The 23,358-nt window shown below is 42.8% G+C and overlaps 1 protein-coding gene and 1 long non-coding RNA gene across 6 annotated transcripts in view; one reads left to right on the forward strand and one right to left on the reverse strand.

Annotated features, from left to right (window-relative positions):
* Positions 1–23,251, forward strand: part of cbfa2t3 (CBFA2/RUNX1 partner transcriptional co-repressor 3) — a 57,548-nt gene extending 34,297 nt beyond the window's left edge. For 2 of the 5 annotated variants that reach the window (XM_048186367.1, XM_048186371.1), the window contains exons 2-12: positions 5,101–5,247; positions 7,184–7,425; positions 7,526–7,615; positions 10,332–10,513; positions 11,859–12,139; positions 12,440–12,525; positions 13,553–13,781; positions 14,569–14,637; positions 15,264–15,317; positions 17,806–17,996; positions 18,428–23,251. In XM_048186367.1, coding sequence (XP_048042324.1) covers positions 5,101–5,247; positions 7,184–7,425; positions 7,526–7,615; positions 10,332–10,513; positions 11,859–12,139; positions 12,440–12,525; positions 13,553–13,781; positions 14,569–14,637; positions 15,264–15,317; positions 17,806–17,996; positions 18,428–18,766 — 1,910 coding nt within the window. In that variant the 3' untranslated portion in view covers positions 18,767–23,251. The remainder of the gene's footprint in view (positions 1–5,100; positions 5,248–7,183; positions 7,426–7,525; positions 7,616–10,331; positions 10,514–11,858; positions 12,140–12,439; positions 12,526–13,552; positions 13,782–14,568; positions 14,638–15,263; positions 15,318–17,805; positions 17,997–18,427) is intronic. The other 3 variants (XM_048186369.1, XM_048186368.1, XM_048186370.1) reach the window with 3 other exon arrangements.
* LOC125265854 overlaps positions 1–23,358 on the reverse strand; it is a 25,267-nt gene continuing 1,909 nt past the window's right edge. The window contains exons 2-3 of the long non-coding RNA XR_007184359.1: positions 1,479–1,616; positions 1–137 (exon numbers count right to left, since the gene is read on the reverse strand). This is a non-coding gene — a long non-coding RNA (uncharacterized LOC125265854). The remainder of the gene's footprint in view (positions 138–1,478; positions 1,617–23,358) is intronic.

A 23,358-nucleotide genomic window follows, 5' to 3' on the forward strand; every position in this document is an offset into this window, starting at 1 on the left:
GTCTTGAAGTGCCGGCCAGGGGTCGAGGGCTGTAATCCTGCTGTTTTGATGAGAGGCCTCTGTTTGTGTGGACTCGGCAGCAGCCTGATGGGGAGCAGATGTGGGAAGGCAGGCGGTCGGGCACAGAGCCAGAGCAGCTGGGAGAAATTAAAAACAAGAGCATTCCTAGAGACTGGGGGAATTACATAGGGGTGGATGGAAGGGGGGGGGAGTGTAGTTACAGGGACAGGGAAAAGAAGCCATGTGAAGGGAGAGAGGGTTACCTTGAGGGGCTTTTCATTGTGTTTGAGTGAAAGGTAGCTCAGTACGGACTAATGGCTGGAATAAATGCCAGTGTGAGCAAGGAACCACGTCACACGCACACGTGTACCCAGCTATCAAAATGAGGTCATACACTAGACTTCTGCTGTTTTTATATAAGCAGAACTATAATGACTACAGACTAACCTAAACGGTAACCTTAAAAGAGATTTTACCTTTGATGATAACCCTAAGTTTTTTCAGATTTAGCGACTTCTAACTATATATAGCTAAATAAAGCCTTCCACATACACACATCTCACAAACTCTAAAAAGAGCAAATCACAGAAACCAGAATTCTGGGCTTGTCATTATATGACGGATTCTTGTGTGTTTGGATCTTTTACTGAAAGCAAATGTTCGCTGATCTCAAAAGACTCCAAAAAGTTAGGGAATTACAGACAGGAACGCTTTTGTGGTGTGGTTTTTCTTTTCAATCTGATTATAGCACAAAAGCAGATGGACAAGGTTAGTTTTAGCTGTCCTATAAGTGTGCGTTTTCCTCCAGACATCAAGCATATGGTCAAGGCGGAAGCCCAGAGAGACTGCTTTAACATCATTACAGAATCACAGCATTGAGGATCAAGTCACACATCTGTAGGAGGTCTGTTAAAAGCGTATTGCATTGTGAGCTAGATCTGTTTGGCTTATTGATCTCACAGTATGGCTCTTCCGTCTCATAGAGGTATAATTGACTGTGTATGCACATGCTTTATTTTTTAAAGCAAGAAGGTACACCCAGAGTAATGGAGTTCTTAGTTGTTTCATTAAAATATCAATCCACCTTCGTTTCCCTTGCTGGTCCGAGCATGCAAAGCAAATCTCTCTTGCAATCTCCTAAACTGAAGTCTGAGATATTAAAACGTGATTTTTCTTTGTTATAGGTGGGCACGTATTTGTGAGCAATACACTGTGCTGCTTTTACAGATGCTGAATCTTCTGTTCGGTTAGCACTGTCTCTCTTCGTATCTTATCTAAGTAATTCTTTGTTTGGGCTTTATGGAAGGACAGATGGTCAGAGAAGGGGCTCATACATGGACTTTCTAATGTATTAAAAGTGAAATCCAGTGCCCCGTGTGTGTGTGTGTCCTACCGTGTCCTTTAGCTGGTCAGATTAATCAGATATCTGTAATCCCACAGTGGATACAGGCAGAGCAGGGCAGACTTGCCTCTCTCACCTTGTGTCCTGCATATATTGGACAGCGCCTCCATCTCTTTCTCAGTCCTCCTATGGGAGTTCATGCCACTGCAGCCAGGCCATGGCAACTTCCAGAATCCCCTGAGAATGCATGCAGGAATTACCACGTGTTGCTCCCCTAAGAGTAAATTAAAAAGAAGTGATTATGGCCTGTTTTTCTGTCAGGAAGCTTTAAAGCAGCAGCCCTTGGAGGGAATGGATTTTATTCATCTTTTTAAGTTTAATTAATTTCAAATCACAGAGATCATGCACATCTCTGACTTCTGTCTTATAGCCCCTCATATGGCTCCAAATGAATAATAACATTAAAGTTTCCTCAGGTTATGAGTGACTGATGTGTGTCTGTGTGAATGCTTGCAGGCCTGTTCTTTGTTTAATGGCCCCTCTGAGACTGCAAGCTGCTGGGCTGAGTGACAGATGGACAGGCAGGGCTTGTGGCCTTAGCAGGATCTCTCTCTACCTGTCTACATTTGGCAATGACAGGGACAGCGACGCACAGAGCAGTGCACCGTTAACCCCGTACGGCAGGCCAGCTAGTGCCTATTTTGGTCAGTACGGCATTAGTCCTAATACCTTGTTATGTTTATTGCACTGGGGTCGATCTTTAGATGAAAATTAAGAGCTAATTTTTCTTTTCACATTCCCTTTATTTTAGTGTTCTACATGTAACATTCTTTATTAAAGGATTAGTTCACTTCAGAATTCAAATTTCCTGATAATTTACTCTCCCCCATGTCATCCAAGATATTTATGTCTTTCTTTCTTCAGTCGAAAAGAAATTAAGGTTTTTGAGAAAGGTCCCGTGTGACGTAGGCGGAAGTACCGAGCAGGTGTTTACAAAGCGAACGTGCAAAGATTAAGTCAAACGGCCTTTACAAAAAAAGGTTAAACAACGATGTCAGACAATTTTGAAGTTGGAGGAGAAAATGAGATGAATTTTTTCACCCTACCGCGGTACTACCCGGCAACGTCATGCGTACAAACTTAATTTCTTTTCGACTGAAGAAAGAAAGACAAACATCTTGGATGACATGGGATTGAGTAAATTATCAGGAAATTTTAATTCTGAAGTAAACTAGTCCTTTAAAAGCTAATTTCTCTTTTCACATTTCATTTATTTTTTACATGTAACATTCTTTATTAATGTTTGATAATTGCATGTATAGACAATTGCTTTGTCTCAAATTGTTGGTGATATGAAGAACCCCAAAACCACTTAATAGAAATTCAGTTTTCTGAGTAAAACGACAAAATGATAAATCATGTATTGTACATTTTAAAAGAAATTACCAGCCGCGACCACTATAATAGACATTTTGTTGGTTGCTTGAATTCCATTTCTGTCACAATGCACTAGGTAGCTCCAACCATCATGAAATGGCATTGGTTTAAATTCCCATTACGTAAAGGTGTTCAATTAATGCAGCCCCTCCGATTTTTGAAAGTTGTGATTACAGGCAGCATAAACATCAAGCATGTTATGATTGGCTGCTATTTTGACACTTTGCATAGGACTTTTGTTATCAGTGAGGACAGAATGTTACCTGGTGGTGGAAAATTGTAGCTTGAGGCCTGCTTAGAACATGCAATAAGACTGAGAGTAGAAACAGCAGAAATGTTGTGCTCCTCAGGACCCTCAGCATGTCCCCTGTGCCAAGGCGGCCCCTAACCCACAGACCAGCTTCATACCCTGTCACCCTCCTGCAGCTGTCATCCCTCTAAGGTCGAGTACCAATTATCTGGCTGTTAGTAGTTTGGCTGTGACCCTGTATGTTTAGTTATTTTTGCACATGACATCTCGGCCGGGCGGTGGGGGCTTTCTCCGAACATGGCCTGGGCTGGTGGCCCCAGCATATGGCCAGGGTGTTGTGCTGTTTTTCGGGAGGTCTATCTGACTGAAGGTGACAGTGGAGAGAAGTGGGGGCAACTGATCCACAGTGAGTGACAGCACTGAGACAAGAGGCGCCTGTCAGAGAGCCTGCTGCTCAACACATGCTGTGTACAGCCTCACACAGAATGGTGAAACATGCACACGTTTGATGTTTACTTTTGTGCATTTACTGTACTTGATCTACATTAAATGGTATAACGCTCTTTTGGACATGCATCATTGTAATACCATGTTTTTTGGACATGCAAATTCCACTGTGTTCTTTGAAATATCTTAAAGTACTCAGCAAATACCATGGTATATGAATTTGGCCATTATAATTGATGAGAAAGGAGTTACAGCATTACACACAAAATTATTTGATTTGCATAACTGAATATTGTCATCAGCATATACAATGTATTACAACAAAGCAAAGACGCAAAATCATACAATAAGAAAGCAATCACATAGATGGATCATTACACAGTAACATACAGTGATTATAAAATCTATCTCAAACTACCACAAAATTTATACACATTTATCAGATCTTTCCATCTCATGGTCTCTAGAATAAATGAGCACTGAAGTTCTTCTCTCAGAGTTTGTGGCATCTAAAGTGTACCTCTCGGTGACAGACGATGGTAAGGAGTAGCAAATGTGAGCTGTCACCAGTGATGTGTGCTAAACTCAGTACCATCTGATGGTAATTATTTTGGAATATCTGTGCTTTCAAACACACGCATTAACATCAGCACTGATATACACATCACCTGATGATAAAAGTTTGCTCACGTCTTTTTCACACTACCCAAAAACACCAACAGGGTTGCCACTGATCCAAAAAAACTGTTGGAATTTGATGCTTGTTGGCTCTGATAGAAACTAGATTTTCATCCCATAACTGACAACGATGAGTGTGTTACTTCAGATGTGAGGACAGAACTGGGAGATCAGCATGTGACACCATAGTTAGGTAGCTGGGTTGACAAAGGGATTGTCACATGACCAATACAGGCCAGGCGGGCAAGAGTGAGGAAGACTTGCCATGTTTGGTCCCACAGCGGAGCAGAGATGAGGGTCGGTGCGAACGCAGCCTTGTTGAAGTGTTCAGCACCGTGATGGACAGCAGCAGATCCAGCTGCACTTGTCACTGGCTGTCAAGTGCCTGTCCATCCGGCAGACAAGAGCGGACAACAGGCGGGGGGTGGAGGACATTGATGGGGATGTCAGGGTGATGGGGGGATTGGGTGGTGGAGAGAGGGGTCCCGTCAGCAGCAGCTGAGTTGGAGAACAGGTGTGACTGGATGTTTTCAACAGCAGTGACATTTACCCTCTGCCTCAGTCTGCCAAAGCCACACTTTATCTCTATCAGCGGAGACTGCACAGATTTACTGCTATGAAATATTATAAGTCTGTCTGAACGACTCACTAGAGGGGTACTGCTGAAAAAAAAAAGCCACATGCATGATCCAGCACTGTGAACAAGACACAACATATGTGTCTAACATGATACAGTTTGAACAAGTGCCATGTAGCTTTTATGTGTCCAGAGTAGATGTATGTATTGGCCTGATGGTTAGCAGACATGCTTCAGACACATTAAGCCATGGCACTCTACAGGAGAGATATGGGTTTGAATGCTGCACATTTTGTCCATCTCACTACTTTTGGAATGTCTAAAATGGCAAAGTTCTGAAATAATACAACTGTTTTATGCAATTTGTAGGTAGCACAGGACAGAAGGCTGGAACGATGCCAGATTCACCTGCTGATGTCAAAACCCAGCCCAGGTCAACTCCGCCCACAATGCCACCTCCACCCCCTGCTGTCAGCCAGGCAGCCAATCGCAATGCATCATTCACACCCACAACAAGTAAGTGCAAACGTGCATAAATTTGTTTTGTGAACTTGCTGCATTCAAAATACCCTAGAAAACCAGGTGTAGACCGGCAATTCATAATGCAATGCAAATATGTGTTTCAAGGATTACCACAAGGGAGCGTAAGGGTAAACTGTCTTCTAAAGTCCGTTATCTCTTTTAGGTGAACTACTGTCATGTTGGAGCAACAATCTGATACAAATCATACCGAGCAAGTTAAAGTTAGTGAACTGTCAAAATTTTTATAGCTATCTAACTGAATAATAACATTTTATTAAGCCCCTGGCCCTTTTTAAATACTGAAGTTTGTTACCACCACAGTAACGAAAGAATGCACATTTTGGGCCAGATTTACTAACAGCTTGCACCAGCGCAAACCCTCTTTTGCCGTTAAAAAACTACTGTCAGGATTTACTAAAGACATGCAGTGAAAAGGCATGGACACAGTAATTTTTTGCGTCTGACCTTAGTGCATATGCATTTGTAGGAGTTTCTCTTTCAGATGCAAAATTTATGGGAGGAGAGTATTTAAATGAATCATGCAAGGTGATTTACTAAGGTTTACGCTAGTCAAATTACTGGTATTTGCGCCATTATTTACCAGCCACACAAAGCATGTCTTAAACCAGACGCTAATTTGCGTTGCTCTTGGTAGATTGTGTTGGTCATTATGGAAATGATCCGGCTGTGTCTGTGTTCTTTAATTTGCACATTGTCAGTAGATCACAAGCAGAACTTTCCACTCCCATTGGCACTTTTTTGGAATTGCAGATTGTTCCTATAGCGCAGAATGCCCTTGTAACATGAGCAAGTGTATTTAAGAGTGTTTGTGTATGGTAGGTTGAGCCATTGTCTTGGAGTGCAAGTGCTTAGGATAGACAGCAAGAGATTTGTTTACGGGGGCAGCATCAGGCTCAGCGCAGCTTGGCAGATCTCGCTACCCTATATAGCAATGACAGGCCTTGTTGTTTCACCTGTTGCATGGGTCGTAGCGTAGCCTGCTTGCCACTCTAAAACCAGAACACAAGTGTGGGAGTCACATGGTAAACCCACATGTGTCCAGCCTGGAATGGCGAGATAAAAAGGGGCACAAGCGAAATGAAAGACCCTGTGTTCTGCAACATGAAGCCATGCACACACTCATACACCCAGCAGTGTGAACATGCCTCCCAACTTGGAGGAAAGCTACCCTCCAAGCTGTGTTTGCACAATCATATGCTTACCAATGTCCCAGAGGATTATGGTCTGTAACTCTAAGCCCTCACGCTGTGTCCACTACTCGAGTAATGTTTGTTTATCTGTGGTCAGGGCTTCAGGCACAGGTAATACAAAACAGAAGCCTTACTCTTATGGAGAAGGCACTTGACTATCAGAAGGAAGAGGAAGGAGTTGAGGGATGAGATGCAGAAGTGGAGATGGAGTGGAAGTGTGGATGGGGCGGCCTGGACTCTGAAAGCTGCAAATCTGCTCTCAGCTGGTAGACATGTGCACAGCCTGATTTAGATACACACCTGCTGTTGGAATAAAAGTAACCCAGTCCAGGGGGCTATTTTTGGGACCTCTTTAACACGTTCCTCTTATAGTTGTGTCTTAGTGAGTGAGTGGGTGAGCAGTGGGAAGCAATAGACCGGGTGGGCGGCATGTGTGTATATCGTGTAGAGAGATAGTGTGCGAGAGGTAGCTGATGGCCCCATTCGCAGTGTGTAGAGAATGAAACAAAGAATACAGAGCAATGTGCTGCGATACTGTCACAGTGTATCTGTAGTTTCAGTTTGTTCTTTTGCTGTTCTCGGAATGCATGTGCCCTCTTCGTGCTATGTTGGAGGTTCCTGGAGTGGGCTTCCCAGGACTGAGATGGATAAAAAAGAGGGCAAAGGAGCTCTGCGTATCTTAAATGATGCTAATACAAACAGTGGCTCTCTTTCCTCAGTGCTGAACGGGAGCAGTCACTCACCCACAACGCTAAACGGAGCTCCCTCAACCCCCAACGGCTTCAGCAATGGACCGGCCACCTCCTCTACAGCTTCCCTACCAACCCAGCAGCTCCCGCCTGCCTGTGGAGCCCGACAACTCTGTAAGCTTAAGCGTTTCCTCACCACACTACAGCAGTTTGGCAACGACATCTCGCCCGAAATTGGAGAACGCGTACGCAGCCTGGTGCTGGGGCTAGTGGTGAGTGTCTGATGGCTCTCTTTATCCTTTAACTGTGTGTGTTGTCTCCAGTTCTTTTCTCTACTGGGTGTTAAATGTATTGCTCTTTCCATCTTATCAGAACTCAACTCTAACCATTGAAGAGTTCCACTCCAAACTTCAGGAAGCCACAAACTTTCCCCTGCGTCCCTTTGTCATTCCATTTCTCAAGGTAAGAATAGGCACAAAAACATACAGACATAGTTCTTCACTTTCAGCAATCTTGAGTATCTAAAATTTGGATTATTGATAAAGTTAGGTCCACACTGCATTGAGTTCAATGAATTGCCTCCCGTAGTAAGGAAAGGGCCATCTGACTATAAAATGACACTTTGGTACACTTTAGGAGCAGGTAAATCATATACAATTCTGAGAGCAAAGTAGAATAAACAGGTGTGCACAAGGATATCTTGTTTACTTTCTAATAACCCTGCTGAAAAAAAATGTGGGTGTCCCAGCCTGGTCACAGCTGGTTTTAGAGGGGTTTTGATTAGCAAGGATACTGGGAGGCTGGGAGACCAGTTTAAACCAGTTGAACACCAGCTAACCCAGGCTGGGAGACCAGCTTGACAAGCTAAGCCAGGCTGGGAGACTAGCTAAAACCAGCTACTTCCAGCTTAAACCAGCTAAGACCAGCCAACCATCTTAGACTGGTTTTAGCTGGATTTTTCAGCAGGAAACAAACAAAGTCTTGCATATCATTAAAGATTTGATGGCATGAACCTTGCAAAGTTTATCCAGCGATTCAGAGGTCCACTTTGGAAGCGCTCATTGTTGCATCCAGGGAATGTTGTTTCCTGGCAGATTTGAAAACTTTTCCCTAAAAACTTGACTCTTGCAAAGTGCATAAAACCAGTCAATCAAGTTCCATTTTGTGCAATATGAATCAGATGGTGGGTGAACAGTCTGTGGGCGTGCCGTCTGAAGCTGAGACTACTCCGCCAGAGTTCTTAAAGTCTTTCTGTATCTGTATGAGGAGCTCTTCCTTATGGTGCACCATATGGGAAGGGGTGGAGGGGGAGGGTATTGGGACTTTGAGACAGACAGGCAAAGTGACAAACAAAAAGAAGGTAGATGGATGGCGGCCAGCATCGACACACATGTGAACAGACTCACTCAGTATTTCCCTAACCCCGGATGCATGGTTTTCTGTGCGTGTAGATGAGTGAAGTCCATTTGATAAAGCATCCACAGCTCCTTCTAAATCCCCCCTCCCTGCTCTGCTGTAGCTGGTCTGTGCTGATCTAGTGTTCCATATGGCCATCATTTGTGATTCATTAAAATTGGCACACTTGTGTTTACCCAGAGTGGAGAGGAGTGGTGTGGGCCAAAGAAGATTTTCTGGCAGATGTTGCAGTGGGTGCTGTAAGCAGTACAGCTTTCCGTTGCTCTGCCGCTGTTGTCTTTATGCTGATCCCTTTCTGTCCTCAGACATCACACAGATCCAGGGCTCAAACACATAAACAGATTCTCTGATGCATTGAGATGCTTTCTCAAATGACTCTGCATTGATGCACAAAAGTACATAACAAGAATATTAAATTAAATCACTAAAAATTCCAATTGCATACTTTGTCGAAAAAAAAGATTTGTGGCCAAATGCAATACGCCACATTGTGACTCCATAAAAGTCCAATTCTAGTTGTGCAGTGCTTAAAGATTACCACACCTAAAAGACATGTAAATACACTGACATGCAAATGTGCACACAACGCACTACTGCAATGAAATATAGTGATAACACAGATTTAAACTGTTGGGTGCTGAAAGAATGTTCTAGTACTAAAGGGGCCACAAGCCAGCCACTACACATATCCACAGACTTAAAACTCAAAATTTCAGTGCATATGTATCACCCATAACTGGTTGTAGAGAGTTAATATATCCATTGACCACAAAATGGAAATGTTTGGTCTGGAAATTTTCCACCCACCCCCAAGTCTTCCACTATGCATTTACGCGTGTTAGTGAGATATAGACTACACAAGATATATCTCATAGTGTGAGTGTTTTATTCAAAGCAGAGCACTGTGGTACATGGCACCCAGCACATTGCTCACAGGCTGCTGTCAGAGGCCTGCAGAGTGTTGATGTTACACATCTGTATCATCAGCCAGCTGTGTAGTGTTATACTGACAGCCAAAGAGAAAAAGACAACAAGAAAGAGAGGGTGATAGAGAGAGGCAGCAGAGTTCTCCTACTGCAGACCTCAGCAAGGCACAAACACATGGTGGGCCAGAGAAAGTGTCTGTTTTATCTCATCCTCTCTCTCTCTCTTACCACAAACCATGTTGAAAGACCAACATAACTGGTCATCAGCATATGCTGTGTTTTGGATACTGGTCTCCAGCTTCAGATGTAGATGTCCCCACCAGATTTCTTGACTAATCTTACCAGAAAAACAAACATTATAATTAACTAGATCAACCATCTTATTATTAAACCAACTAGACCAGTATCAAACCAGCATAACCCAATTATTGTCCCCACTAGAAATCTTAACTTGCTTAGCCAACAAGATTTCCTTTATTAACTATTTTATGCTCAAAGATATTCTGTTCATCTTTCACAATAAACAATAATGCCAATCACAAACCAGCAGCTACCAAACTAGGACTAAACAGCATAAACCTGCCAGTATCCATAACAGGATTATTAAATAGCTTAACTACCAAGACTTTTTAGTTAACTAGCTTCACCAGCCAACTTTCTGGTCAACCAGTTTTGCTAGCTTGGTTTTGCTAGTAGTCCATTGGCTAGACCAGCACCAAACCAGCACTATCCACCTTGAAGACAGAGACTTGTATTGGTGTAGGCTAGTCTTTTTTTTAGAAGAAGAAAATGCTTTCCTTTCTCACCCACATTTTCTTTCTTTTTTTGTCCGGCAGGCTAACTTGCCCCTCCTGCAGAGGGAGCTGCTTCACTGTGCTCGGATGGCAAAGCAGACCCCAGCACAGTATCTGGCCCAGCATGAACAGCTGCTGCTGGATGCCAACGCCAGCTCTCCACTGGACTCCTCCGAGATCATGCTGGAACTCAACGAACATGGCAAGAGACGTACCCCGGACAGGTACACACACTTTAACACACACAAACTTGTCTTTCTGTGTACCATTTTCATAACAAATACCTTGAGTCATAAATACCTACAAAGTCAAGCAAAAGGCAAAAATGTAGACAGCTACGGTAAATGTCAACACAACCTTGCCCTGGGCATACTTCTTCCTGTCTGGCTTTGAAATGCACACACACTCAATGTAATGAGCAGAGGGTGTGGAAAGGTTAAGCCACACAGAAAGAGACAGTGAGGAGGGTAGAGAGAAGGTGGAAGTGTGAGTGGCATGTCTGCCAGGTGCTGCCAGCTGCCTGTGGAGTAGGAACAGACTGAGATGCTCTAACATCACACAAAAGCATATGCATAGCAACAATGTCCATTCTCTCCACATACAATGGTGAGGAATCTAGTGCTCTAGACAATCAAAAAATTAACAGTGGGATTTAAAGCACCAATATTCCTGTTTGTCTCCTTTTGTTTTTCTTCTGCTCTCTCATCCGCACTGTCTCCTGTTAGTTCCCTGGTAGCTGCCCATATGTCAGCGATGTGTCCAGATGGTGATCTTGCTGAACCCCTGCTTGAACTGATCCGGGGGGAGGGATGAATAGAGAGAGAGAGAGAGAGAGACAGAGAAAAAGAGAGAGAGGTGGGGGTAGAGGAATGGGCAATCCCCTACTGTAATCCATACACCTCCATCTCAGAACCCTAGGCTTACCATATCACGGCGGGAGCCCCAGCTGTTGCTTTGATTTGTGGGATATCTGGCCACAACCGCAGAAATTCTGCAAAAGGTTGGACGTTTTTTGGTTGGTTGCGGAGGCGGGCATGATGGGGTGTCGTATATGCAGCCAGAGTCAGATGTCTGAGCCAAATGCACTCTACTCTCAAGTGCAAGAAAACAAGGTTGCACAGTCCATGCACACTCCTCACACACATGTATTCCATGCAAGCAGAAGGGAGAGAAGCTTTAGCCCTGAATGCCTGGCTGCTGCACTCAGCTAAACAGATTATTATCAACACTGCAGCACAGGCCAGCCAGATGGCTCCAAAACGCCAGTGTCACTGAACATCTGCCAAAGGGAGCAGCTCTCACAGTACAGCAGTTCAGGAGAGAGACAGGGAGAGAGAAACGGGTGAGAATGGGAAAGATTAAGGGGTTGGGATTTAACTTCGCTTCTTGGTATATGAAGGCTAGAGTCCACATATGGCTCACAGCTGGCTTCAACATTTGGACACAAGAGTGGACTGGCAGAGAGTAAGAGTGAGGTGGGATGGGATAGACTGCAAGAATGTAAAACTATCAATGGCTTTCTTTCCTCTTAGAAATATCCTAAAATCATTTCTACATTCCTTCTAACAGGACCAAAGAGAGCGCAGGGGACAGGGATGGCTTGCACCCGGAACACCTGGCCAAACGTCCATGCACAGTGAGCCCCAGTCAGCGCTTCAGCCCCAGCAGTGGCTTACCTGCACATCCGCCCCCTAATGGCCTACCGACGCACCCACCCAATGGCCTGCCACATCCTAACCCTCCTGTCCCGCAGCATTACCGGTTGGAAGACATGGCACTCGCCCACCACTACAGAGATGCTTACAGACATGCAGAGCACAGGGACATCCGGGATCGTCACCGGCAATCAGGTCAGATTGGTGTAGCCCATAGTAAAATAAACCAAAACTACTTGAGGCCTTGTTTACAGTGATTTACCACAGTTAAGTAGTGTTGTTAGCCACAATGCTTTAAACAAGAACTGATGCACAGTCACAGGTACATATTTTACAGCAAATTCAAACAGGCTTTTAACTGGTTTATGGTTTGAGTATTTCCAACCACAGAAGTAATGGCAGGAATGCAGAGCATTGCAGTATTGCACTTCCACGGACATGGATTCTCTATCGTGTTAGTGTGTATGCTAATGTGGTGCTGTGTTTCTGTTATAGCCGTGCATGGAGCACGTCAAGAGGAAGTGATTGATCATCGGCTGACAGACCGCGAGTGGGCTGAGGAATGGAAGCACCTCGATAACGTATGTGTGACCAGATGCTTTGTTCCTTTATCATCTTTCATACATACAGCAAAAGCAAGAGAGTTGTTAACTCTGCTGGGGGGAAACAAGTTATAGCATATTAATGTGATCAAAATACTGTAGTTTATGAAATATGGTGGCTTACTGATTGCTTGTCCAAGGTGGTCTAATAACCATAACCAACTTGACCAAGATGGCGCACCAAGTCAAAACCAGGTCCACCAGTTGGTATTTGGTAGTCCAAGTCCTGATACTTCAACTTATGGACACAGGAAAGTATGGGAGGGATGAAAAAGAAGAATATTACAGACTTAACCTGTGTCAAATAATTGATGGATACCTGATGGTAGATGACTTCATTCAGACCTTTTCTGAATGACAATAAGGCCTTTATTTCACTTTTTGCTCACCACACTGTTACCTCCCCTGCCTCTACACAAACCTACCCTCACTCAAACACATATTGAATAAAAAGGCCACAGATGGAGTGAGGAACCCAACGGAGGACGTTCCCACTGGAGAGAGCAGCTGAGACAAGGGCTGCAGTCTGTGGAATCAGGCTTATTCTGGACTGCATCCAAATCTGAAATAAATACAGCCAACAACATACTCAAGGAGTGAAGAATGGCATCACATGGATGAGGGGAGATGTTGTCGAGGGGAGGTGGGTAGTGTGGAAGATGGGAGGAAATAGGAAAAGAGAAGGGTGTAGAAGCATAGGGGAAGAATGAAGTGTTTTGGCTTCTTCCACTGGCAGCACAGCTGTTGCAGGGCTATTGTTGCTTAACCACTCAACCGCTCACTGCACCACTGGATTACACACACACACTCACAAAAAGTGTTCTAAATATCTCATGTTTGTGCTGCTCACTATTGCATCAGACCTTCAAATAAAACAGCATATTTTTTTTATTATTAAGTGTCAAAGAAGGTGCTTTGTGGACTTTGGGATGTAACTGGTCTAATGTTGCTATATAACATCCTTTTCCGCTATTTCCCATCCCTTTCTTTCTCTTACTCTCTGTAGTTGCTGAACTGTATCATGGATATGGTGGAGAAGACGCGGCGTTCGCTCACCGTGCTGCGACGCTGCCAGGAGGCGGACCGTGAGGAAATGAACCACTGGATCCGTCGCTATAGCGACGTGGAGGATATGAAAAAAGGTGGGAGCTCCGCCCAGCGGCCTCCTCCTCTTCCTCCCCACCACAACTCTTCCTCCTCCAACACTTCTAACAGCAGCGACACACAGCCGCTAGGTACATGCACCGCTGCAGATGCAGCCGCAGGCGCAGATGCTCGGCACGCAGCATGTCTCACACATTCTTAGCAGCTGCAGACACAAGTGGTTTCCATCAGCCAACATACCGAAAAAATCTAATCTGTTTTTTTAGGACCAGTCGGCATGTGATCCCACATTTAGCCCACTTACCTTACAGTTCGTCTAGAGCCAGGGCATGCGCCAGTTAATTCCTGTCTGTCACACCATGTCCTAACCCACCCTGTTCCTAGGGAACCACAGTACTACATTTGGATTTCTCTGTAAGTTAACACACCTGATTCCACTCAACAGGTCATTAACATAGTGATCTATGATTTAAAGGAGGTTTCGGATAAGAGAGACATATGCAGTACTGTAGGTTCCTGAGAATTGGTTTGGGAAACTCTGTTCTAAGCAGGCATGACACAAAGTTCCCAGCAAAGTAATTTTTCTGTTCATTGAGAGCAAAACTGTTGCATGGCTCTGCCAGTCACAACATGTTCAATGTTTATAGTAGCACTATGAGGGACAACCTAGTGCTACCTAGTACAATGAGACAGAAATATAAACCAAGCAGCCAAAAAAATTTTTGCTTTTTGTGACTGCAGTAATTAGGGAAGGGTGCGTCACACCTGGTAAGGACATGGTTGTCAACCTCCAAGATTATGTCAGGATTTTAGATGATCAGTAGAGTTGTTTTGGGTACTGTCAATGGCTGAGGAAGGATAAGAAGCTTTTCTCTCACCCAGGTAAACTCAAATCACTCTTTTAATGCTCTTTTACAGAAATCCACAGAGACTTCCTGCACCGGCCTCCTTCAGGCTACCTGCCCGAGGAGATCTGGCGAAAGGCTGGTGAGTGCATCTGGACAATGAATTGTCTGCAGTCACCTACTTCTTACACATGCACACAAACATATGCCAACTGGCCTGCAGGGCCTCACAGCTGTAGTTATGCAAGACCAGGAGGCCATAGAATGTCATTAGCGTTAAGAGATCTCCATCTGTCATGGCCATGAAAGACAACTGCAGTTAAAGCTGCAGTGAGAATGCAGTAACCTGCCGCAGTCAACAGCAGAGCAGCACAGGTAGGGCCAATAAACGTGACTCTGCCCAAAGAGAGAAAGAAAGGAAAGTGAGGGAAAACACGGCTGGATTGTTCTTGTTCAGTATGTCTATTTTATTATAAAAGGCTAAGGGGGCTGTACATAAGCCTGGTTGCCCTCCGTGCCATGTAGGTCACACATAATACTGATGAGGTCAGCCAGAGCACAGGTGGTGTCACTTGCCTAAAGGTCAGAGATCAAAGGGCACTTATTAACTGTGACCCACACCAGTAACATTACAGCTGAGTAAAATCAATATGCCGTTATTTATATATATTATTTATTATGCCGGAATGATGCTGCTGTTGTCTGCAAATCTTAGCTGCATTTTCACTGTGACAAAAGCTCTTTTAACTGCAGCTGTTTTTCATGCAGGTTCTACAAGTATCCCGCTTTCGCCAGCATTAAAGCAACTTCAGAACAAGCAGGGTGAGTAACAGCACCCGTATTACACCTGTACTACAAATCAGCCTGATCTTTTACATTATATTTATAGCATAGATGGCCCTGAAGACTTAATGGAGCTCTAAGTCAATTTTTTCACAGGTGTTTCTCTTAAAATCTCTCATTCAAACAAATGAGGCAGTTATTAACATGCAGAAAGAGTACAGAACTATAACATTAATGTGGATAGCATACTGTAGCTCAGACAAATCAGTCTTGGAAGAATTGCACCACTGGATTACACACACACACTCACAAAAAGTGTTCTAAATATCTCATGTTTGTGCTGCTCACTATTGCATCAGACCTTCAAATAAAACAGCATATTTTTTTTATTATTAAGTGTCAAAGAAGGTGCTTTGTGGACTTTGGGATGTAACTGGTCTAATGTTGCTATATAACATCCTTTTCTGCTATTTCCCATCCCTTTCTTTCTCTTACTCTCTGTAGTTGCTGAACTGTATCATGGATACAGAGTACAGAGTACTGTAAAAGAGTACAGAACTATAACATTAATGTGGATAGCATACTGTAGCTCAGACAAATCAGTCTTGGAAGAATTTGATGAAAAATGTTTGAAATTATAAATTGAAATTATATACATAAGATATTTGATGGCAGTCTGGCAAATCTGACCATACTTTGAAGCATTGACAGGTCTTTTCTTAAATTTCCAGAGGTAAACTGAAAACTGAGATTACTAAAAGTGAGATTACTAGGGTCTTTTTCATAGGAGAAAAATTTCAGAAACTGGTAACTTATTCATTGCTGTCTGGGAGAAATAATTGAGATATTAAAGGGATGTCAAACATGAATTTTCTTATCTGTGAGTGTCTAGATTTGGATGTCCTTCTGCCTTTGGTGAGACCTGAAACTGTCTTTGAAAATAATGCAAGAGAATAGCAGAAAGAAAAAACCTTGAAAACTTACATATCCCTGTGGGATTAAAACGTTAATATTGCCGCCCCATGTTTTCCATTATGTGCCAATTGCTCTAGCATCTGCTCCCAAGTCTCCTTGATAAAAATTAATTAAATTTGCAAACTAATTTTAGTGGTGCATTCTCTGAGTCTGATTAAGCAGTCTAGTGTTTTCAAAGATACAGAGAAATTGGCGAGAACCAAAAAGATGAAGAGAAAAGCAAAGAAGTGAAGAATGAAGTCACTGGGAAAAAAAATGAGGAGATGTGTGTGGGAGGTGCGGAGAGAACAAACTGAATACTAACTAGCTTTCCAGCTGAGACAGTAGTGATGTAGATTTGAAAACACACATACACTCAGTCAGTCAGTAGCCTGAGGCAGAACTCTATAGAGAATTGAATGGAGGGTATGTTATGACAGATATTTATGACTGGGCTCCTCAGAACCAGCTTTCTAGAGTAAACACACTATGGGGCAAAGATTGTAGAGCCCAGACATATGAAAAATCTGCAATAATGTGTGTGTGTGTGTATACCCTGCAGCAATACACATAATATCCTGACATATTCATAACCCCACATAACAGTAGTTTCTCCCAAATCTTGTAAGCTGCCTCATATGTGTAGGCAGCTGTACCTCCTAATTCTAACATAAATGGAACTTCACAAGTGACTGTTTTTAAAGACTCTACATAAGTAACTCTTTATGTATGATGCATGAGAATCAACGAATTGATTAAAAGAATCACAAAAAAGAAAATACGTTGCACATGCAAATACTGGGTAAAATAATTCATCATAAATGTGATATATCAATGTTTATCAATGTTTATCATTATTTTTCACAGTGCAATCTGGGGTTGTGTGCAATCAGCAAATGATGCAATGCTGCATTAGATTTTGGCCAAAACATATTATCTTTCAAGGCAGAATATGTGGTTGTGAATTTACGTTGGGAATGTGCCTTAAAATGTGGTTTAGGTCACCTAGCTCAGTAGGCTTCAGAGCTTATGTTAAATGTTCACATTAAAAAGGTCAAGGAAAGACCCTGCAGCACAAGGAACCCTAATGTTCAGAGTCAGGTGTTAGATTTATATTTTAGACAACATCCGTACACACTCGCACCTGCATGTCCTGAAAACACATGGATAAACGCACACTCACAAACAATGCCATTTGTGGAATGAGGTTTGCCACAAACGGAGTGATTCAGCCTCAGTATTGAAGCCAATGTGCCATTTATCCACTTAGTGAAAAATATGAAATATTTAATCATATACTGTTAGGTAAATAGGCAAGCTTGTGAACAACCTTTTGAGATGTCTACTGCCTATCAACACTGGAAATAATTGTAACCACTGTCGTTTGGATCAATTATTAATAGCTTATTTTTCTGACAGAATGTTTTAAATCTTGGATGATGTACATCTGCTTGGAGAGATGAAACAAGCTGAAAGCTTTGAGTGCCTCAATAAAGGATGTTGAGAGGAACAGCAGTGGTCTACAGGGATAATGTCTAATTTTTTTCTCTTGATATTCCTTCCTTATTTTTAGAGGAGGCAGTAAATGAAGTGAAGAGGCAGGCCATGTCGGAGCTGCAGAAGGCGGTATCGGATGCTGAGAGGAAAGCTCACGAGATGATCTCTGCTGAGCGCTCCAAGATGGAGAGAGCTCTGGCCGAGGCTAAGAGACAGGCCTCTGAGGACGCACTGACTGTCATTAACCAGCAGGAGGACTCCAGTGAAGTAAGTACCACACATAACTGATGTTTGGAATGATGACTGGCATACTAAAGCGGTCACCCTGCTTGATTACTTTATTCAAAGTCTCTACCTGAAAACTACTGTTACTTGTCTTTGATAATGTCTTAAATTTATATTTTTTAGGCTAGTAGTTTTAATAGTGGTATCAAAATTGGTATAGAGAATTGTGAATTTTCACTGCAATCTAAAATTTTGGTGTCATAACTGGCTGTTTTTGCAAAAAAAACAGTAAAAAATATTTATGGCCAGTACAATTTCTTAAGTCACCGGCCATTGGCAGGTGTGGCAAAAAGTTAGCTTTAGGCCCTTCTCCTAAGCTACTGTAATGTGTGTTTAAATACATTGTTTTATCATGGCATAGATATTGATATTTATTTGTTTGGCAATCATAACAGTCCGTGTCCCTCCCGCAGAGCTGTTGGAACTGTGGTCGCAAGGCTAGCGAGACGTGCAGCGGATGCAACACCGCACGCTACTGTGGCTCTTTCTGCCAGCACAAGGACTGGGAGAAGCACCATCACGTTTGCAGCCAGGGCTTGCCTGGGAGTAGTGGTGTGCCACTTGGGACACCATCTACCACCTCCACCTCGTCCAGTGCACCCCCCACACATTCGGAGAACACCCCTCCAGGACCCCTTTCCCTGGTTGGGCAAACCAGCAGCAGTGGCAGTCCTAAGGAAGCGAGCTCCAGCAGTGTTTCTCGCTCAACCACTCCAGCAACACCCGCCCTGATGGATTCCTCATCCCGCTGACTGATGAACCCCAAAACCTAACCCCCCCCCCAGCCACGTCTACTGCTGCTACAGCATCCTTCATCCAAAACAAGCTGAGGAACCTCCACCATACTTAGCCCTCCTCTGAACTACAGCAACCTGGCTTTCACATCTACGTTAAGCTCTTGTTTTCTCAATCTCCAAAAAACCCCATCAAAGCTTAGAATCTTTCACAAAAGGGTCTACTGTGCTAAACTCAACATGAGCAGGGTCTATAATACTGGATTCCACCAAGAAAGCCAGGGAAACACGTATAGTTACACAAGTTTTAGGCATGGCCTCAGTAACCTACACCCTTTAAGTGAGGTGTGCTCTGTGAGAACTGGAGTGGCACCATACTTTGAACACGTCCTGACCCAGGTGGGACTACATGTATGTAGGTTGGACAGGAAGGCGCCACAAGAGCACGTTGCCGCTCAGAAAGCTTCCACCACAGAGCTACTTCCTCACAACATGACGCATTGCATTTCATTTTTTGGCTTTAATTACAACAAAAGAAATGTCCAAAAATCCAAAAGAAATAATGATGATGATAATAATAATAATAAGAAGAAGAACCTGTTAACTACCTTGCTAGCGAGCCAAGAAAATCTACACCAGACTCACCTCTCTGTACTGACGTGAACCCAAATGAATTTTAAGTGAAAACAAAAAAGAACATGATCCAAACCTTTTTATTACACTGCCAAAGTTACTAAGAAGCACTCATCTTGTAACCAAACGCAAACAACTTCACCTCCTCAGCAGTAAAGCCAGCCCAGAGTTCCACAGGCTGTGGAGAGGTGGCATGGTGACTAGACACTCAAACCTTCACTGTGCCCACCTTGACCTTGAGGAACATAGACTTTAGCCCGGATCCATCTCTACGGCAATGGACGGTCGCACCTGGGATGTTTAAAGCACGTCACCCAGTCTGCCGCAAAGAGAAATGACATGAAAACGAAAGAAAAGGCGAGGATTAGTAAACGAAAAGAGAAAAAAGGAAGGACGAACGGCAACGGAATTGCCAAAAACCTCAATGGATTGTACACTAAGAACGAGCCTTTTCTTCTGAAACATTTTCGTTTGGTTTTCCTAATGCTGAGACATTTCATTTTGTTGTACGATTTCACTCTCCCTCGTTTTCCAAAGCATGACAAGACTGTAGAGTCTCACGAGACTGGCGTAGACTTGGTTCTCTTTTCTCTCGCTCTTTCTACCTCCCCCCATTCTCTATGTGTTCATCCCTTTTGTCTCCTGACAGAAGCTCTAAGCAGATATCCATGAAGGGATCAAACGTTGCTTGTAGATATTACTTTGTTTCTGGATGTCTCTGTCTTCAATATCTGCTTGTGTGCGTACTCAGAATGAGGAACGCGATTCTTTCTTTGTCTTCTTTTAGGTTTCAGCCGAACATTGGACGGAAAAAGACACTCAAATGGGGGAGAAGCTGTGTTGTACCTATTGTTTGATTTGTTGTATCAATATTGATGATGAGAATCCTCATGTAGAATATTTTATATTGCTCGCATTGTAAGACAGTGAGAGAACGGAGGTGCAATATGGAACGAGAATTCAGCTACTGAATGGAACCTCAGAAACGGCCCTTAGGGTACCTTATAATATAAATATACATATAAATATATCTAAAATTACCACAGTAAATTAATGTGAATGTACATAGTATTTAAAAAGAGGTCCAAAAATGAGTTTGCCAAATAACAGAAACCTTTAAAGTATAATGTCTAGAACATAATTTCTCTCCATTTAAATCTTTTCTGTCTGACTGATCATTTTTACAACGTCTGTTGTAACGGCGGAGGAAGAGGTGTTCACATCACTGCTCGTGTAGAGGACTCTGCTGACGGACGCTTCAACTGAGGCGCTTTTGTAGCCATAAGCGTGTCGACGCAAACGGCATCGCTTCAAAGACACGCCAAACCACAATAGACTGACCTAGCTTGCCCCACTGAGAAGTTCCCAGACTGGGATTTGGGATAGAATCTGTGTGAAACATTGCCATCCTTTGGGCCAAAGTGTCACTGCAGTGGTCCAATGTGTAATTTGCACACACAAACACACATGCATGCACATACAATCACAAAACCAAACCCTTGATTGTCCATGGTCCAAGTGTCTGACACCAGAATCAATCAAACACTATTGATGGTTCTCTCAACTGGTTTTGAAATCTAAAGTTCCCAGATTTACTTGCAGATTTGACAACAGGACAACACAGTACCAAACATAAACCATATTTATTGTAATCTGGAACACAACAATAGAAGATCAAGCTCTGCTGATCACAACGTTCATGTTCGTTAAAGGTAAAATAATACTTGTGAGTTTCGCCACCAGCTTACACTTGCAGCCCTGTTTACAGCCTTTGTTTTGGTCAGTTCTGAATTTCTGCCAGCTAATTTATAATGCTGATTACGTGGCGCACCTCTGATACGGACCAAATTGAAAGGCCTGTTTGTTGCTCATTCTATTTTGTTGTTGCTTTAAGCGTTGATAGTTTAATTTGTCACATGGCATATTCGATTGTTAATGGATTTCTAAAGTAATATATGAACTCATCCTGAAAATATCAGCAACACATGACCCCAAACCAGTGGGCTACTAAAACACCAGTCTGATGAAGTAGGAGTCTCTCTCTCCCTCCATTTTGAGGAGGAATTTTGATGAACCATCCTCTCCTTGCCTACTAGCTACCTCCTGTAAACAAATCCAAGACATTTTGTGCTTGGAGAATCAAACCACTAGCAGACATGCAAATCTATCATCCTGCTCGAGCTAACCAGGACATTTCAGCATCGAAATCTGCGTCAGTAACTATCCTCAGTAATCAGTTACATTCAAATGTCTGTGCCATTAAATGGATGTGTTATTATTCAGGTAGCTAGCTATAAACGTTGACAGTTTAAACTAAACAGTTCAAACTGTTGATCTACCATGACTTTAGTTTACCTGACTGTAGAAAAATAGCACCTCTTGTGGCAAGTCTTAGAATTGTTGCATCATGAACTGCATTCTGACACATTCGGAATGCGAAATTGAGCTTGCCTAGCTGTACTTGCTTAGAATGTTTTGAGCCCTGAACATAAACATATCTTATAAATATCCAAAACGATAAAAGCACAGACCAAAGCATAACTGCACATCCACATTCGTTGTCGCCTATAAAAGCAAACGGAATGTGGGTGACCGACTACGCCCATAAACCAAAGTGTACAAAATAACCATATAGAAAGCACAAGATGACAGTAAACAACGTAAAGGGAAGAGACTACAATTCAGTACTACAATTCCAAGCCGGGAAGTGCTTGTTCCTGGCATCCAAAGCATCAGATAAGATTACAAATACTTCTAACATTGAAATCAACCTTGCTTAAAGACTTCATTGTGGGAATGCATGAGTGTGAGTGAGAGATACTTTCTATTAATGATTTTGCTAAGGAACTTACTTGAATCTCCAGAGCTTTAAAATAACACCATTTGCAAAGTTGTACTAGAGAGTTCCCATAAACTCATTTTGAGCTTTGCTTGTCTGCTAGTCCAGAACTCATACAAGCATATGTTTGCAATATTTTTGGCCATTCTGTTCCAAAACCAAAATCGAACCAAAACAAGAGCATGCAAATGCATCTTCCACTGTGTACTGTAATTCTGCTGTCATTCGGCATATCGAAGGGCCCTCGTTCTCAAAGCAAATCTCTGGATTCGGTCAGCATTTGGTCAGTGGACCCAAGTTGGGCAGCTGCTCCGTTCAAAGGTTGACATGGGGAGAGAGAGAGAAACTACATCCTGCACATTCAGCAAACATTCTCTTGAAGTAACATGGATGCTGAAGGTCAACTATTCTGCAGCTTAAACCAGCTTAAGATGGTTTCAGAGAGGGTTTGTCAAGTAGTCTGGCTGGGAGACTAGTTAAACCAGCTAAGACCAGCAAACCATTGCACTTCACTAAAGTTTTATTTTCTTGGTTTTTAAATGATAATAACATCCACTAAGGCTAACAGCAAAAACATTTTTATCAGAGAACATGCAAGGCTGTAGTAGTAGAAACCTTACACTACTGTAGATTTGAACAGAGGGACAGGCATTGAACATGCACATGATAAATGCCATCACAGCAAGATATATATATTTCTGTACTAACAAAGGCTTGGTTTGATACATTGATATACTGTATTGTGCAATACATCATTACAGGAGAAGGCATTGTTTCAGTAGGAAAGGTCGGTGTGTTAAAATGTTTTCTTGTTTTCTCTTTCAAGGTCCTGTTATCATTCTCTAGATGATGTGAACTGTGCCAGGAGAGTTTTATTTATTTCTTGCATGCTCTTTTCCCCCCTTTTGCAATTCCCTCACCCTCTCTTACTGTGCGCTTTGTTGGACATGTGACGCTGTAAACATTCTAAATCAGGTTATTGTCTGTGTTGAGATACGTATCTGTGTAATTAAAAAGACAGTGAAATATGACTAGTCTCTGAATTAGCTTTTTTTCCACCATAGAAAACATTTCTCCACAACATAGTTGTATTCTTAAAAGCTGGAATGTCATTTTCCTCATTGGGGCTCTGCAGATT

This window comes from Megalobrama amblycephala, linkage group LG3 (genome assembly GCF_018812025.1).
Source record: "Megalobrama amblycephala isolate DHTTF-2021 linkage group LG3, ASM1881202v1, whole genome shotgun sequence".
Classification (NCBI taxonomy): domain Eukaryota; kingdom Metazoa; phylum Chordata; class Actinopteri; order Cypriniformes; family Xenocyprididae; genus Megalobrama; species Megalobrama amblycephala.